Genomic DNA, 14,058 nt, shown 5'->3' on the forward strand with positions numbered 1-14,058 from the left:
CTTCAGGCCCTCCACGCCCCAAAGTCCTTAGCCCACCCTCCCAGCCTTGGTGGGTCTCCTGTCTCTCAGCTCCATTCAGCACAAAGTCCTCCCTCGGACAAGCTGGGAAGTCATCTGCTTCCTTCTCTCCTCCCCTTCCACCCCGTGGGAGCCCGTGGGAGCTGGAGGGCGCCCACCTCTCCCCCCTCTTCCCTCCAGCCTCCTCTCGCCTGTGCAGCCAATGGGCTGGAAGGGCTTAATAACCAGGTTATTGAACCTGAACTTGAGCCCTCTGGGAACGGGGGTTGTTAATGGGTCTGGAGGCCCCGGCCCCTCAGAAACCAATCTCTGCCCCCCGTCTGCCCCTCCTCCTGCCCTCTCGCTCCCTGCTATCGTCCCCTCCTCCCCCGCTGCCCCGAACTGGTTCTCACTCTTTCCCGGCTACAAGTGCATATCTGGGAGCTGCCATGGGTCATTGGGTTTAAAATGTCCAAATGTGGTCTTGTTGGGAGCTGCCGCAGGCAGGTGGAATGCTCCTAAATGTGTTCCTGAAGGCATGGCAACTGGTAGCAAACTGCTGGCTCAAGTGCCTTGGATGGGGCAGGGCAGAGTGAAGCCTGTTCCCCAGTGGTGGAGTGATGGAGGCTAGGGCTCTTGTCATGTGAGCAAATGGCTATAGCTGTGGGTACTGCGCTCCATAGGATCCAATGGTTGCCAAGAAATAAAGCCTTAGGTGTGTGTGTACCCAAGTGCCAGGGCCTCCCAGACGGGAATAGGGTCTCCATGCAGGGGCCAGATGGGGTGGGCCTCTTCTCAAAGCTTCACTCACCTAGCAGGGGGTCCAGAATCAGGACCTGAAAACCATGCACCTTACCAGGTGCGACGCCTTCAGCCCAACATGGCACAGAGTATGAGAGCTGGGCCAGTGGCCGGTGGCCCCGCCAGGCTGAAGGCCTCTCCGTCCCAAGGAAGGCCCAGCCTTCTGCCTGCTGCCTCCAAGAACTTGCACAGGGCTGGGATTTCCTTGGGTGTCCTGCTGAGTGCCTTAAGGTTCTCTCGGGAAAGGGGACAGGGCCACTGAGGAAAGGCAAGTCCTGGAGCTGCCCCATGGCTCAGCTGGGAGCGTTTCGTCAGGAGCAGACAGGACCTGAGCACATGAGCTTGGCTGCTTTGGGGACTGAGGCCCGGCTGTGCCTTCAGAACAACCTCGGCTCCAACATGGTTGGCCTCACGCTCAAGTCCTCTGCAAGAAGGTTCTCCATTTTATTCCTCAACAGAGCACAGGCCAGGCCTTGCTAGCCAAGACAAGCCCCCGGGGACAAGGAGGGTGGCCCCATTTCCTGAGGTGGAGCAGGCCTGTGCCTTTAGAGCAACTCAGACTGGCCTAGCCATTTGTGTTAGCTTTCTTTCCTTCTGGCACTGGGTGGGTTCTGTTGCCTGGAGAGCAGAGGCGCTGTGGGAGGGCTGGGTGGGAGCTTTCAGGGGTGGGGGGCAGCATCATCCAATCCAAATGTTCCTCCTCCAGCCTTTGAGCCTGAGTCACTAAAGCGCAGGATGGGGGGGAGTTGGGGGTGGGGATTGGTTATCCAATCTTTCCAGAAGCTCCTCTATGAGTCAGCTCAATAAGACTTTGCTGGGGCCTACTGAGTGCCCAGGCCATGGGTAGGACTGCCATATGTCCCCGAAATGGGAGGACCACTGTAGGGTGAAAGCCAGCTCCATCTTTCTTGGTCTCTGTGTATTTTCGCGTTCTGACTGACGGAACAGTACTATTTGCACACCCTACAGCACAGCTTTCACCATATGGCGATTTCTTAGCAAAGGGCCCCCAACTGCAGGCCCATCAGCAGTACCAGCAGAGAAGCACCCAGTCGAGCAGCATGGCCTGCAAACAGTTTTATTTGCTCATCCATGTGGTGTCGTTTGGCGGTTCAGCTCCCCACCCAGGCCACCCCAGGCCTGCCTAGAAGGCGCCCCTGCCAGTGAGTACAACCCAGAAAGCCCCAGGGGCTGAGCAGGGAGAGGGCCAGAAGGGGTCAAAGGGCAGGGTGGGCATGCCGGGCTGTGGTGGCAGGGCCCTGCCCTGGCTCACGCACTGTGGACTGGAACTGCGTCAGAGCTAGGAGGACCCTTGGCAATCCTCTCTCCCCAGATGTGCAGACAAGGAAACTGAGGCTCCAGAGACAAAGCTGTCCTATCTTTTCTGGGGAAAATGACTCAGGGGAACTCGAAGCTGCTGCAGACATGGCCAGGCCTCCCTTGGCTGCCCCTCATCCATGGAGCAGCCGGCACCCCAGGTGTACCCATCTCCTTTGCAGTGTCGCCCCAGCCTGGCCTCATCTCCTTCTGATCTTCCCCGGCCAAGACAGGGGAGCCCGCAGGGGGCCTGAAGCCAGCCCTTGACGGCCCACAGCCTCCTACTGGCTCTCAGCATCCCTTGTGCCCACACTTACCCACTACTAGCCTGGGAAGCCCCTGAGTGTCCTCCCTGCCTCTCCTCCCTACAGCAGTGAGTGACGCCAGGGACCCAGTGGGCCTTCTTGTTCACCCTCAGCTGAGGCTTGTGAACTCGGCAGGCCTGACCCAGCTGGGCTCTGCCATTATATTATAGTGTGACCACCAGGAAACCACTGCCTCACTTTCCGTAGCTATCACATGGGAACAGTCTCCTCCGACTCCCAGATTGGTGTGAGGACTAAATGAAGTCCCTGATGGGGATGCTGGTGGCATTCGGCGCAGAGGAAAGCCAACTGGGCCAGGTGACAACACCCCCTCCAAGGCCCTCCCCCAACGTCCTGGCTCCACCCCTTACTCTTACTACTAGCCAGAATCTGAAACATAACAATGGGAGAAAACAGTGCACAGGGGACCTGGGGCCTGGGGGCACTTGCAGTGCTGCCAGCTGGACCTTATGCCCTGTGGCAGCATGTGACCATAGACTCTTGGGAGCAACCCTCCCCCAGCCCAAGCCCAGACTAGGTCAAGGTCCCCCAACCCCACTCCTTCTCCCCAAGTTCGGGAGCGTCCACGCTGCAGGGGGCATCCCAGAGAGGGGCCGCAGCGGGCAGAGCAGCAGAGGTTTGCAGGTGGGAGGAAGGCATTGGGGGCGGGGTTGGTGGAGGGAGATGCCAGGCAGTCCTCGGCCCCTCCCTTCTCCCGCCCTCCCTCCGCGCCGCCGGCGACATTGCCCCTCCCTGGGCAGGGGGCGGAGAAGACGGCGACGGGAGGGGAGGAGGCGGCGGCGGAGGCGGAATTTGGAGTTTCCCTCCGCAGCGGTGGCGGCGGCGGCGGCGGCGGCGGCGGCGGCGGCGGCGGCCCCTCGGCTTCAGGCGAAGCCGCCGCCCGAGGCCCCGGTGGTGCTCCGTGGCAGCGGCGGTTGCGCTTCCCGCCGCCCGGGCTTCGGAAACTTCCCGGCCGCGACGCGCAGAAAGCCGAACAGAAGGGAGGCGAACGGAGGTGAGTGGAGGTGAGCGGAGCACGCGGCGCCCGAGCACCCACCCCACCCCACCCCCACCCAGCCTGGCCGCCCCCTTGCGACGTGAGCTTCTCCAGCCTGCACCCTCAAAGTCTTGCCAACGCGCGCCCCACAGGGCCAACGCACGCGCCTCCGGGAGACCCACCCGGTCCTGCCACCGCACACCCTCCTCATCCCGCCCGTGCACCTCCCGTGTCCTCCGACACTCACACCCCCTGCCAGTTACACGCTAACGCACAAACCACGCCTCGCGGACCCGGGTCCCTGCAGTGCACACAGAGGTAGCCCCTAACCCACCACTGTCCCCAAACTCAGGCCAGCAGCCATCCCAGACCCTGCCATGCCTCAGGACACACCCAGGCACACACACGCTCCCAACACGTATCTGCAATATCTGCACTAACATAGCTCCCCTCAACGTGCCCTCACCATCTCCAACTCCCCATATGCTCGTTAGAGACACCCCACCCACGCCTTCAGCCCAGAGGCACTGCAATCCACCCACCCTCAGAGCGGAGCCCCAGTGCTAACCCACACCCCAGCGTCGGACACTCCCCACTCCCGGCAGCCAGGCCCACTCCCCAGGCACACACCTCTAGCATCGGCAAACCCGCTATCATACACCCCATGTATGCACACCTGCTGGATTCAGGCTCTCCAGGACCCTGCCCCGCCCCCATCGCAAATAGCCCTCAGCAGCCCCCAGCACATCCCTGAGTCCCTCCCACCACCACCCCCAACACCTGGCAGGCGGGCTCTAGAGGCTGCAGCATTTGGTGACATCCCTGCCAGGCGCCTCTGGCTCGCTTTAAGCAGCGGCGGGCCATCCTGAAGCCCCTTAGGTGCCTCCCTAAACAGACCTTAAGTCTCCTCATCGACTGGCTTGGCCTCTTCCCTAAGAGATAAAGAAGGCACTTGGGAAGCAAGGTACCGTACTTAGATGTCAGGGTGCGGGGAGGGGCGGGTAGGAAGAAGGAAGAGGCAGGCACTGAAATGGAGGCGGCCCAGCTGGGCGCCAAATGCCCAGCTGGCACGTAGTAGGTCGGTTCCAGGAAGACAGAAGTCCCTGTGGAGTGTGTGTGTCTGCATGTGAGTTGGGGGGAGCGCTGTGTGTGCACGTGCGCTTGTGCGAGTCGGGGGGAGGGGGAGGGGACCATGTGGGACCCACTGAGAGAAACAGCAGGAGCAGCACCCGCCTGGGCTCCCTCATGCAACAATTGGTTTCATTCATTCATGCCTTCTTTGTTACCGAACATTTCTTCCGTGAGCGCCAGGCGCGTGCCAGGCCCTGCCCCGGGGGCTGGGGCCAGCGTGGGGCCCTGGCACACGCCTGCTCCTGCCTGGGAGGAACTCCCAGTCCCGCGAGCAGACCGACCGGGAAAAGCAGAAAGCCATCCCCAGCGGAAAGTGGATTTGGTGGAAAAGACACTGGATTTGGCAGGAATGCTGTCGCTGGGAGTTGTGCTCCTTACCATGTGACCGGGCCGCGACAGCCGAATTCCTGCCATTCGGCCCGGCGGGACCCGTGCATTTCGGGGTGGAGGGGATAGAGGGGGAGGCGGAGCACCGCTCTCCGGAGGCTCCGGGGACCAGAGACAGGGGGCACACGGCGCGCACGGGGCCTACGGGGCCGCAGCGTCCCCATGGCCTCCGAGGGGGCACTGGCCGGGCAGGGCGGAGACCCGGGCCTCCCGGCGGGGGCTGGGGCGGCGGGCGCAGCGCCCACCCTGCGGCGAGCGCGCGGCCTGGCTCCGCCTGCCAGAGAGGGCCTGGTGAGGCCCGGGCGCCCCGCGCAGCCTCCCCCGCTCAGTCGGCCCTGGGAGCGGGCGCGAGGCGGGGCGGGCGCCGGGAGCAGGCACTCCAGGGGGCCCGAGCGCAGGCGGCCCGGTGAGAGGGTCGGGGGAGGAGGGCTTGGCTGCTCTCAGGCCTGCAGTGCGGAGGTGGCAACAGGTCCCAGTGTGTCCTGCTGCTGGCGCAGCGGGCGCTGCTGGCGCCGGGCACTAAGCACTCACTTTCTCGATTGAATGCCACTCCCCACCGCAACCTTTCTCCTGATTCGAGGGCTTACTGGCAGAGGTCTGGAGCAAGGTGCAGGGGAGCCGCTCCAGGCATCAGAGACCTGGGTCCCTGCACAACTCCACCCCGGGGAGTTTCTCGGAGCCTAGCTTTCTCCCCCTTCACCATTAGGGAAGTTGCCTCCTTCACCAATCTAATCTTCCCAGCAGGCTGGGTCACCTCCTCCAGGGAGCCCTCTCCAGAAAGCACACCTGGGCACCTCAGGACTCCTACTTCCTGCAGGTTTGGCAACTCTCTCTCTGAGCACACTGAGCCCCCATGACAGGGAGGCTGGGGACATGTGTCTCTCCACCTCCCTGTCAGGCAGTGCCATTCCCATTGCCTATAACACATCCAGACCAGGTCCCCCAAGCTGGCGCACTGCAGACCTCCCGGTGCCTCCCCAGTGCCTTCACCCCCTGCCCATCCCAGGGTCTTGCCCACAGCTCAAGTGGGCCTGGAGGAAGTTCCCAGGCTTGGGGCCCATGGCCAGGTGGCAGCCCACCTACACCTCTGGGATCTAGGATGTGAGGAAAGATGAGGCCAGAACACAGGGACGTGGGTCCACTCTGGCTGCAGCCTTGCAGTCTGCAGCTTTTGAGCACTGCAGCCTCAGAGAACAGAGGTCTGCAGCACAGCAGAGGCAGACTATAAGCTGGCGCAGGAGATGGAAAGCTGTCCTGTGGAGGACACCTTGCAGGGGGTGGGGGCAGGGGGCCAGGGCTGAAGAAGGAGCCGAATCTGGACAGGCTACCAAAGAGGGAAGTCTGGGCAGGGGGGAAAGGGCCCACAGCCCAGATGCCTGGGACCCCTGGATGCAGGTGGAGGGATTCATTAGAGGCCAGGACAGTGTGGGCTGTGGTCATAGATGAATCCCAGGCAAGGGAGGGAGGGGTGGGGGCTACTGGTTGGTCACTTACAGATGGCCTGGCTCTTTGTAACCTCCCCACTCCCCAGTGTTACCTCCCAAGGCTTCTCATCTTATTCTATGGTTCTTGAAAGAAGTCCATGAGTGGCACTGGATTTAACTACCCTACCACCACTTTCCAGTGGGTTGTGCCCTTCACTCCTTAGATAAACATCTTGTGGTGCCCATCCTGTAGGCAGAGCTCTGCCTTCTTTAAGGTAGATTCCCAGAAGTGGCCAGAGGGTGTGGATTTCCTCCTAACTCTGGATGCATATTACCAAATTAATTTCCAAAAAGGCCATTCAGAGAAAGAACCCTCCAGCAACCAGCCACAGAGCAGCAGGCCACTTTCACAGCAGCCTTGCCAGCACTGGTCATTCTCATTTTGAAAACATTTTACTACTGTGATGGGTGGGAAGTGTTGCCTTGCTTTGTGTTGTTACCTTGTTTTTTCAATTTGCTTTCCTTCCACACCAGAAGCTGAACCTTCCCCCAAATGTCTCATACCCTATGGCATAGTGTTTATTTCCAGCATGCAGTCTTGTCTGGTTCCTTGCCCACTCATCTATCTACTGGAGTCTTAGCCCCTTGGTTAGTTTGTATAAGCTTTATCTTATCTGCTGTACATTTTCCTTTAGCTCTGCTATTTGCTTTAGATGGGTTTTAGGCAGAGAAAGGACAGAGGGCCAGACCTTTCAGGAACCTTCCCCACCTTGATTCATTGTCTCAGCACTTATCACACCTGGTATTGTCTTGTCCCATGTCCCTGGTTATTTCTGACCTGTCCTTCTTGCCTGGGAGTGCCATGCAAGCAGGGGCCTGTGTGTCATGTGTGTTCACCATCCTGCATTAGTGGAAGGCATGGAGGCCCCTGGCCTCTGCTGGATGCAGGTTCTGATGCAGGGCAGGGTGGAGGGTGGCTGAGGCCAACAGGCCTGCAGGCAGGGAGAGGGCTTTGGAAGCTGTACCAGCGACCTGCTCAAGAGTTACCAGTGCAAGCCCTTGAACGGTGCAGGGGACAAAGTGGAGAGAACAGATGGGAGAGATATTGAGGTAGAAACTACTTGGCTGTTGACTAGGAAGGAGGCAGAGGGAAAAGCCAGGGGTTCTCCTAGGATCAGTAACATGATAAGAGCAGAGTGTCCCAGTTAAGGACGGCTGGGAGCTCAGAGCTCCAGGCTGCATTTGGCCAGGCTTGTGCAAATGAAGCTATTGGGGGTGCCCAGAAGCTGCCTTCTGCCTGCCTAGCCCTCCAGCCAGCCTTGGCTACCTTTCTGGGCCAGAAGGCTGCAGTGGGTTTATGCTCTTGCTTCCTCCTCCCCTCCATGATTTCAGCAGCCCCCCACACTAGCCCAAACTCGTAACTATGATGAACCCATTGTATAGATGGAGCCACTGAAGAAGTCCAGTCAGGGGACACGATGGCCCAGGATCTGGAATGAGTAGGGCTGGAGGCATCCTCCCTGGCAGGGTCACTGGGTTTTTGTCCCCACCCCTCGCCCTGCCCCCTGGAAGACTGGCGCAGGCCAGGGGAGCTTTGGCTGGTTCCCTGCTGGGCCCCTGACCCGCCCTTGGCCTCTGCCCCGTCAGATCCTGCTCAGGTGGAAACCCCAGCTCAGCGCACCACTTGTGGGGGCCCACCCGACGGCTCTTTCCGGCACTCGCTGGTTGGCTCGAGAGCCCGCTGAGCCCGCCCCCGCCGCCCCGCCCCTCCAAACGGCAACTCCACGTCCAAAGGCACAGAGCCTCCAAAGTGGAAGCCGGGTCCCGCTGCCAGGAAGCAGCAGGCGCGCGGCTCGGCCTTCACGTGCACGCCTGCCCGGCTGCCCTGCCCTCTTCCCGGGGGCCGGCCGAGGGACAGCGCCCCGCGCCCCATGGTGGCCGTGGCCAGGACGTCCGCGTGCAGCCACTGCCTGCCGGATCACGTTCTAGGTCTCTCTCCTGTTTTCTCCTTCCCAGGAGGACACCAGAGCCGGATCGTCTCCAAGAGGGCCAGCTGAGGCTCATCACCTCCGCGCCGCCTCTATTCCCCCGGCTCGCCTGGCGAGAAGCAGATCTCGACCGTGAACCCCTCTCCCACGCACACACCCGCCAAGTAGGAAGCTCGAACTTGGGGGGTGATTGTGAGCAGGCCAAGGGAGAGCCTTAGGGAAGGGGTGGGAAGGGAGGTGGCCGTGCTCTTCCTCTTCTGCGGGACCTCTCACAACTTCCCTTCCCGGGCCGAGGAGCAGCGCAGGGAGCCCGAGAGGCTACCTCGGGTGTCTGTCCTCCCTAGGGGAGGGGCGCGAGAGAACCGGGCGGTTCCGGGGTGTCCCTGCGGGACCCTGGGCACTCGCCTTCAGGACAGGGGTTGACCTCCCGTCTTGGCTCCTGGGCCCGTGCCCCCCGGGCTCACGCCTTGCTCCTTCCCTCTCTCCGCAGCACCAGCGGCCCGACGTGCGAGGAGACGTAAGCCCATGGAGGGTCTGGGCCGCTCGTGCCTGTGGCTGCGCCAGGAGCTGTCACCCCCGCGGCCGCGGCTCCTGCTCCTGGACTGCCGCAGCCGCGAGCTGTACGAGTCGGCGCGCATCGGAGGGGCGCTGAGCGTGGCCCTGCCCGCGCTGCTGCTGCGCCGCCTGCGGCGGGGGAGTCTGTCAGTGCGCGCACTCCTGCCCGGGCCGCCGCTGCAGCCGCCCCCGCCCGCCCCGGTGCTCCTGTACGACCAGGGTGGGGGTAGGCCCCGGCGCGGGGAGGCCGAGGCCGAGGAGTGGGAGGCCGAGTCGGTGCTGGATACCCTGCTCCAGAAGCTGCGGGAGGAAGGCTACCTGGCCTACTACCTACAGGGTAGGTGCAGGTGCTGGTGTGGTGGGCCCCACGCTAGGGAGGGCCCCTGATTCTGGAGGTAGACCCCAGCTTCCAAGGGAATTCATAGTTCATTTGACCTTGGTCAAGCCCTGCCTCATTTTGTCCAAAGTGGGGGTGAGATCCCCTTCCCTGAGCATGACCTTGGGCAAGTACTTCACCCTTGGGAGGCCCAGTTTCTGGGTCTGGAAAATGGGAAGAATCTGGCTGACCTAATCTGGCCCAAGGGATACTCAAGAATGGAGTGCCAAATGAGGGCTCCCAGCCTCCCCAGGAGGGATCACCCATTCCCCAGCTGCTCAGCTGTAGGCAAAGGAGGCAGGAGCCACAGGAGGACAATCCTCTTTGCAGAGGCTCCAGAAGTGGGGCAAGGGGAGAGAGAGAGAAGCCCTGAAGGCAGGAGGGGGCCTGAGGGGGCAGAGACCTGCCCCCACCCCCATAGTCAGGGCAGGGACAGACTGATACACACCTGTTGGCTTCTTGTTGGGCCAAATGACACATGTGCACACATGCACGCCCCCAGACGACCAGGCTAGGAACAGGGTTCCCAGGAACTTACAGAGCTAGCTGTCCGCGTGTCGCCATCAAGGAGGGTCACTGAGCTATCATCCCTTGCTCCATTCTGAATGCACAGGAATATAGGACTCTATAAAGTGTTGGGTTTCCTGGCCCCCATCCTCAGCCTGGGGAAGTAGTTACCTGTAGATGAAGGAGATGCTTGATTCTTGGGACTCCGGAACCATGCAGTTGGAAGGTTGCACTCTCTTCCAGGCTCTTGCTCCTTGGAGGCCCACCTCATCACCGAACACGTGGTGGTGTCTGGTGCCTGCCCTCAGGGTGCTCCTGCTCTAGGTGGATCGGGAGACACCCAGGCAGAGAACTCACATCTGAACCTTTCTTCTTCTTTAACTGATGGCCACTGTCCTCCCTAAAGCTGGCAGGAACTCCAGATTCTGTCAAGCCCTTGGGCCTACCTCAGCTCAGCTCTAGGAGGTTAAGGCCCTGTTTGGGGGCCTGGGCCCTCTGTCTTGCACCCGCAGCAGCTGCAGTGGGCACTTGCTGGTGCTGAGCAAAGGTGGAAGGGCTGCCCGTAAGAGCGCAGCATATGGGGACTCCAGTACAGATCAGCTCCTTCTGGAGACATCTGCAGGACCCCCAGGCATCCAGGGCAGCTAGAGTGGGTCCCTATCCCCAGCCACAGACTCTTGGCTGCCCAAGAGGTCAGATCAGTGACACACTTCCCCCCACCCAGGTGGCTTCAGCAGATTCCAGGCTGAGTGCCCTCATCTATGTGAGACCAGCCTCAACGGCCATGGTGGCCCAAGCACAGCCCCAGTGCCCAACCGGGTGGTGGGGCTGGGCAGCCTATGCCTCGGCTCCGACTGTTCTGACATGGAATCCGAGCCCGACCGTGACTTCATGAGCTGTGGCCTGGATTCAGAGGGTGCCACGCCCTCCACAGCAGGTCTGCTACCATCCTTCCCCGTCCAGATCCTGCCCAACCTCTACCTGGGCAGTGCCCGGGATTCAGCCAATGTGGAGAGCTTGGCCAAGCTGGGCATCCGCTACATCCTCAATGTCACCCCCAACCTCCCTAACCTCTTCGAGAAGAACGGCGACTTTCACTACAAGCAGATCCCTATCTCAGACCACTGGAGCCAGAACTTGTCCCAGTTCTTTCCAGAGGCCATTGCATTCATTGGTGAGTCCACCCTGCCCTCCCCTTCCTTGCCCCCTACCTAGGTTTAGCTCTTGGCCTCTCCCATTTCTTCCCCCTTCCTCACGGGCTTACTCCTGGGCTTAGCTGCCATCTCCAGAGTCAAAGGACGGGCTGGCACTTGGGGCTGGGCATTGCTGGGGCCAGCTCCCAGAGGCCACCAGCGACACACCCAGCACTCCTCAGGCTGGGCAAGACTCCCAAGCCAAACCTGGCCAGGGCCACCCATCTTGGAGGGCAGGGCAGGGCAGGGCAGGGGCTGCACCTCACACTGGGCCCTGCTCTGCCACCACCTAGACGAGGCCTTGTCCCAGAACTGCGGAGTGCTTGTTCACTGCCTGGCGGGTGTCAGCCGCTCCGTCACTGTCACCGTGGCCTACCTCATGCAGAAGCGCCACCTCTCGCTCAATGATGCCTATGACTTGGTCAAGCGCAAGAAGTCTAACATCTCCCCTAACTTCAACTTCATGGGGCAGCTGCTGGACTTTGAGCGCAGCCTGCGGCTGGAAGACAGGCGGGCCGCGGCACCCCGCAGTGGGGAGCGGGAGTCAGAAGCCTCCGACCCACCCTCTTTCTTCACCACCCCCACCAGCGATGGGGTCTTTGAGCTGGACCCCACATAGGGGCCTGCCCTGTCCCCCAGTGCGTGCTCCCCACCATCCATGTGCTGGGGGGAGGTGGAAGGGGGCTCAGGCAGGAGCAGGGGCTTACGGGGGAGAGCGTAATTACCTCATGCAGGGGCTGTGGGAAGAGGTGGGGGCTGGGAGGCCCTCCAGGGGGGCTGCGGGAAGAGATCTGTCCTACCCACTTGAAACATCTGCGGGAATCCTATTAAATGTGCCTATGGGCCGGGCCGGGTCACCGGCCTGACCCGCACCACTTTGGGGCGGGGCCACGCTCCAGAACCCACCTCTTCTGCGACTGTTCACTTTTTCCTTTTTGAGGGGAGGGCTGCCCATTCCAAGGGACTAGTGCAGGTGACTGCCGGTTCCTGGGGCCCAGGCCCTGTGTGCCGGGCCCGGAGCCTTCCTGTGGCTCTCCCTTCCCGAAGGGCGTGTGCCTCCTCCGGCCACCTCATTTGCCGCAGGGACCTGCTCCCAGCACCATCTCTGTCCCCAAATGGCTGTTTCTGGGGAGGTGGCCACCACCACCACCAGTGAAGTCACCTCCCTGCCTCTCCACAAAGGGCTGTGCCTCCTGGGGCCAGTGTCAGAGGTGCAGCGGCCACTCACCATCTGTGGGGACAGCCCCTCTCTCGGCAGCTCCCCACTGGTCAGCACCACAGGAGAGGGCGCTAGCCTGGGAGCCACTGGGTGGGTTCCCAGCCACACACCTGGCGCCCTATTTATCCACTGGGCATTTGAAAAGATGCTTTTGCGCCTCTTCTCCCAGGTGTCTTGACAGGATCACTGGGGCTCTTTGTGACTGCAGAGGTCGGGTCTCAGGGCAAGAGCTGGGGTGGAGGAGGGAGGGAAGGCCTGGATTTTGCCGCCATAGGTCCCACATAGCCACGGTTGGTCTGGGGGTAGGGAAGGGGCCAAGCTGCATGTCCACAAGGTTACTCATTATAGTACATACCTGTCATGGGCAGCAGGCATGGGGCCCACCTGGCCCAGGGCCACAGGAGAGACCATTCTCACCTTTGGGGATCCACACCGTGGTTGCTCTCTTTCACTGTTCCTAAATAAATGGTTCACGTCAGCTACTGAGCCAGGGGGAACTGCTTCCTGAGCACCTTGGCGGGTTGGCTGGGAAGGGGGCAAGTGCTGGGCTGGTCAGGAACTCGAGCACCACCCCACCCCGTGTCATTTCCTATCTGGCGCCCGTGCTGCCTGTCACCCATCCACTCACAGACACCTGAGCCCTTGCTCTGTGCCATACACTCATGGCTAGGGGCTAGGACACAGCCGTGAGCCAAGGAGGCCTGCCGCTCGCAGCCAACCTCCTACATGGGGAGGGGAGACACTGAACAACCCCTGCGGAGCAGTGAGCGATGCTGGTGTCCTGTGCAGCAGAGAGCAGGGGTGCAGGGACCCAGAAGTGACCCCAAGTTTTGGCCGCTGAGCCCGCCAATTCAGTGCAGAGCTAGACCTGAGCCTCAGTGTGAGGTGATAGGCGGCACAGAAGGACCTGAGCCGGGGCGGGGGATGGGGCGGGGGAGTCCGGGGCAGATTTGCACATCCAAGCACAGGCGCCACTGGCTGATGCACTGTGGAGTCAGGACCCTGGACCACAAGGGTCCAGGCTGGAGGCAGGGAGAGTTTTCAGAGGCCACAGGGCCACCTAAAATGACAGATGAGGCTTGCTCCTCCCTAGCCTCCCAGTCTCCGCTCTGGATGCCTCCAGTGCCTTCTGCACACCATAGCTGGAGAGGCGTTTCTAAAGCTGGAAGTGGAAGGGGTGCCAGAGTGTGGGTGGGGAAAAATGCAGTGGAGAATTCATGAGCAGTGTGGACAGCATGTACAAAGGAATCCTCCTGGTCCAGAACCCCATCTAAAACCATGTTTGAATGAATGGCCGAGCCAGTGGGAAAATAAAAGAATGCCTCCGAAATCAGAAATGGTGAGGGTCCTAGAGTCCAGAGGAATAAGCCAGCTCTCAGGGGCACCTACACCCAGGAGCCAGGAGCCTCGGTCACCCCTCCTCCTTGGACACCCTTTTCTCATAGCTTTCCAGATGCCACCACATGATCTGGGAAATGATACCTGGGCTCCCACGTAAAGCCAGGACTCTTGAAGGGCAATGCTCTCAAATAGGTGTGGTCTGCAGAATACTGGCCCTGCAGAGATGGCCACATCCTAATTCCAGGCCCCTGTGAATACGGCACCTTACATGGCCAAAGGAACTTTGCAGATGTGATAACGTCAAGGATCTTGAGCAGGGGAGATGGTCCTGGGTTTCCCAGGGGGTACCTAACTGCCATCACATGCGTCTTTAAAAGGGAAAGAGGGAGGCAGAAGAGTCCCAGAAGGAGAAGTGAGAAGTGATGATGGAAGCAGAGGCAGAGCCAGAGAGAGACTGGACGCTGCTCCACTGCTGGTTTTGACGATGAGGAGGGGGCTGCGAGCCCCAGAATGTGGGCGG

The 14,058-nt window shown here is 61.1% G+C and overlaps 1 protein-coding gene across 8 annotated transcripts; it reads left to right on the plus strand.

Moving 5' to 3' along the window:
- The first annotated feature begins 3,217 nt into the window (after positions 1 to 3,217).
- Positions 3,218 to 12,675, plus strand: DUSP9 (dual specificity phosphatase 9). 8 transcript variants are annotated; one of them, XM_036991069.2, is made up of 7 exons: positions 3,218 to 3,435; positions 5,677 to 5,752; positions 6,894 to 7,007; positions 8,376 to 8,511; positions 8,838 to 9,239; positions 10,510 to 10,959; positions 11,272 to 12,675. In XM_036991069.2, exons 5-7 carry the CDS (start codon positions 8,873 to 8,875, stop codon positions 11,595 to 11,597), a joined length of 1,143 nt encoding a protein of 380 aa, XP_036846964.1. In that variant the 5' UTR covers positions 3,218 to 3,435; positions 5,677 to 5,752; positions 6,894 to 7,007; positions 8,376 to 8,511; positions 8,838 to 8,872; the 3' UTR covers positions 11,598 to 12,675. The 8 variants fall into 8 exon arrangements, with proteins under 8 accessions (XP_036846964.1, XP_036846963.1, XP_036846961.1 ...); XM_036991068.2 differs by having other exon boundaries at positions 5,680 to 5,752; XM_036991066.2 differs by lacking the exon at positions 6,894 to 7,007 and having other exon boundaries at positions 3,218 to 3,445; positions 5,680 to 5,752.
- The last annotated feature ends 1,383 nt before the right edge of the window (positions 12,676 to 14,058 follow it).

The sequence above is a fragment of the Manis javanica genome, chromosome X (genome assembly GCF_040802235.1).
Source record: "Manis javanica isolate MJ-LG chromosome X, MJ_LKY, whole genome shotgun sequence".
Lineage (NCBI taxonomy): Eukaryota > Metazoa > Chordata > Mammalia > Pholidota > Manidae > Manis > Manis javanica.

Coding starts and splice junctions, on each gene's coding strand:
- DUSP9 (XM_036991066.2), top strand. CDS start 8,873: ATGGAGGGTCTGGGCCGCTCGTGCCTGTGGCTGCGCCAGGAGCTGTCA. Junction 9,240..10,509: donor CCTGGCCTACTACCTACAGG/GTAGGTGCAGGT, acceptor CCCCCCACCCAG/GTGGCTTCAGCAGATTCCAG. Junction 10,960..11,271: donor AGAGGCCATTGCATTCATTG/GTGAGTCCACCC, acceptor GCCACCACCTAG/ACGAGGCCTTGTCCCAGAAC.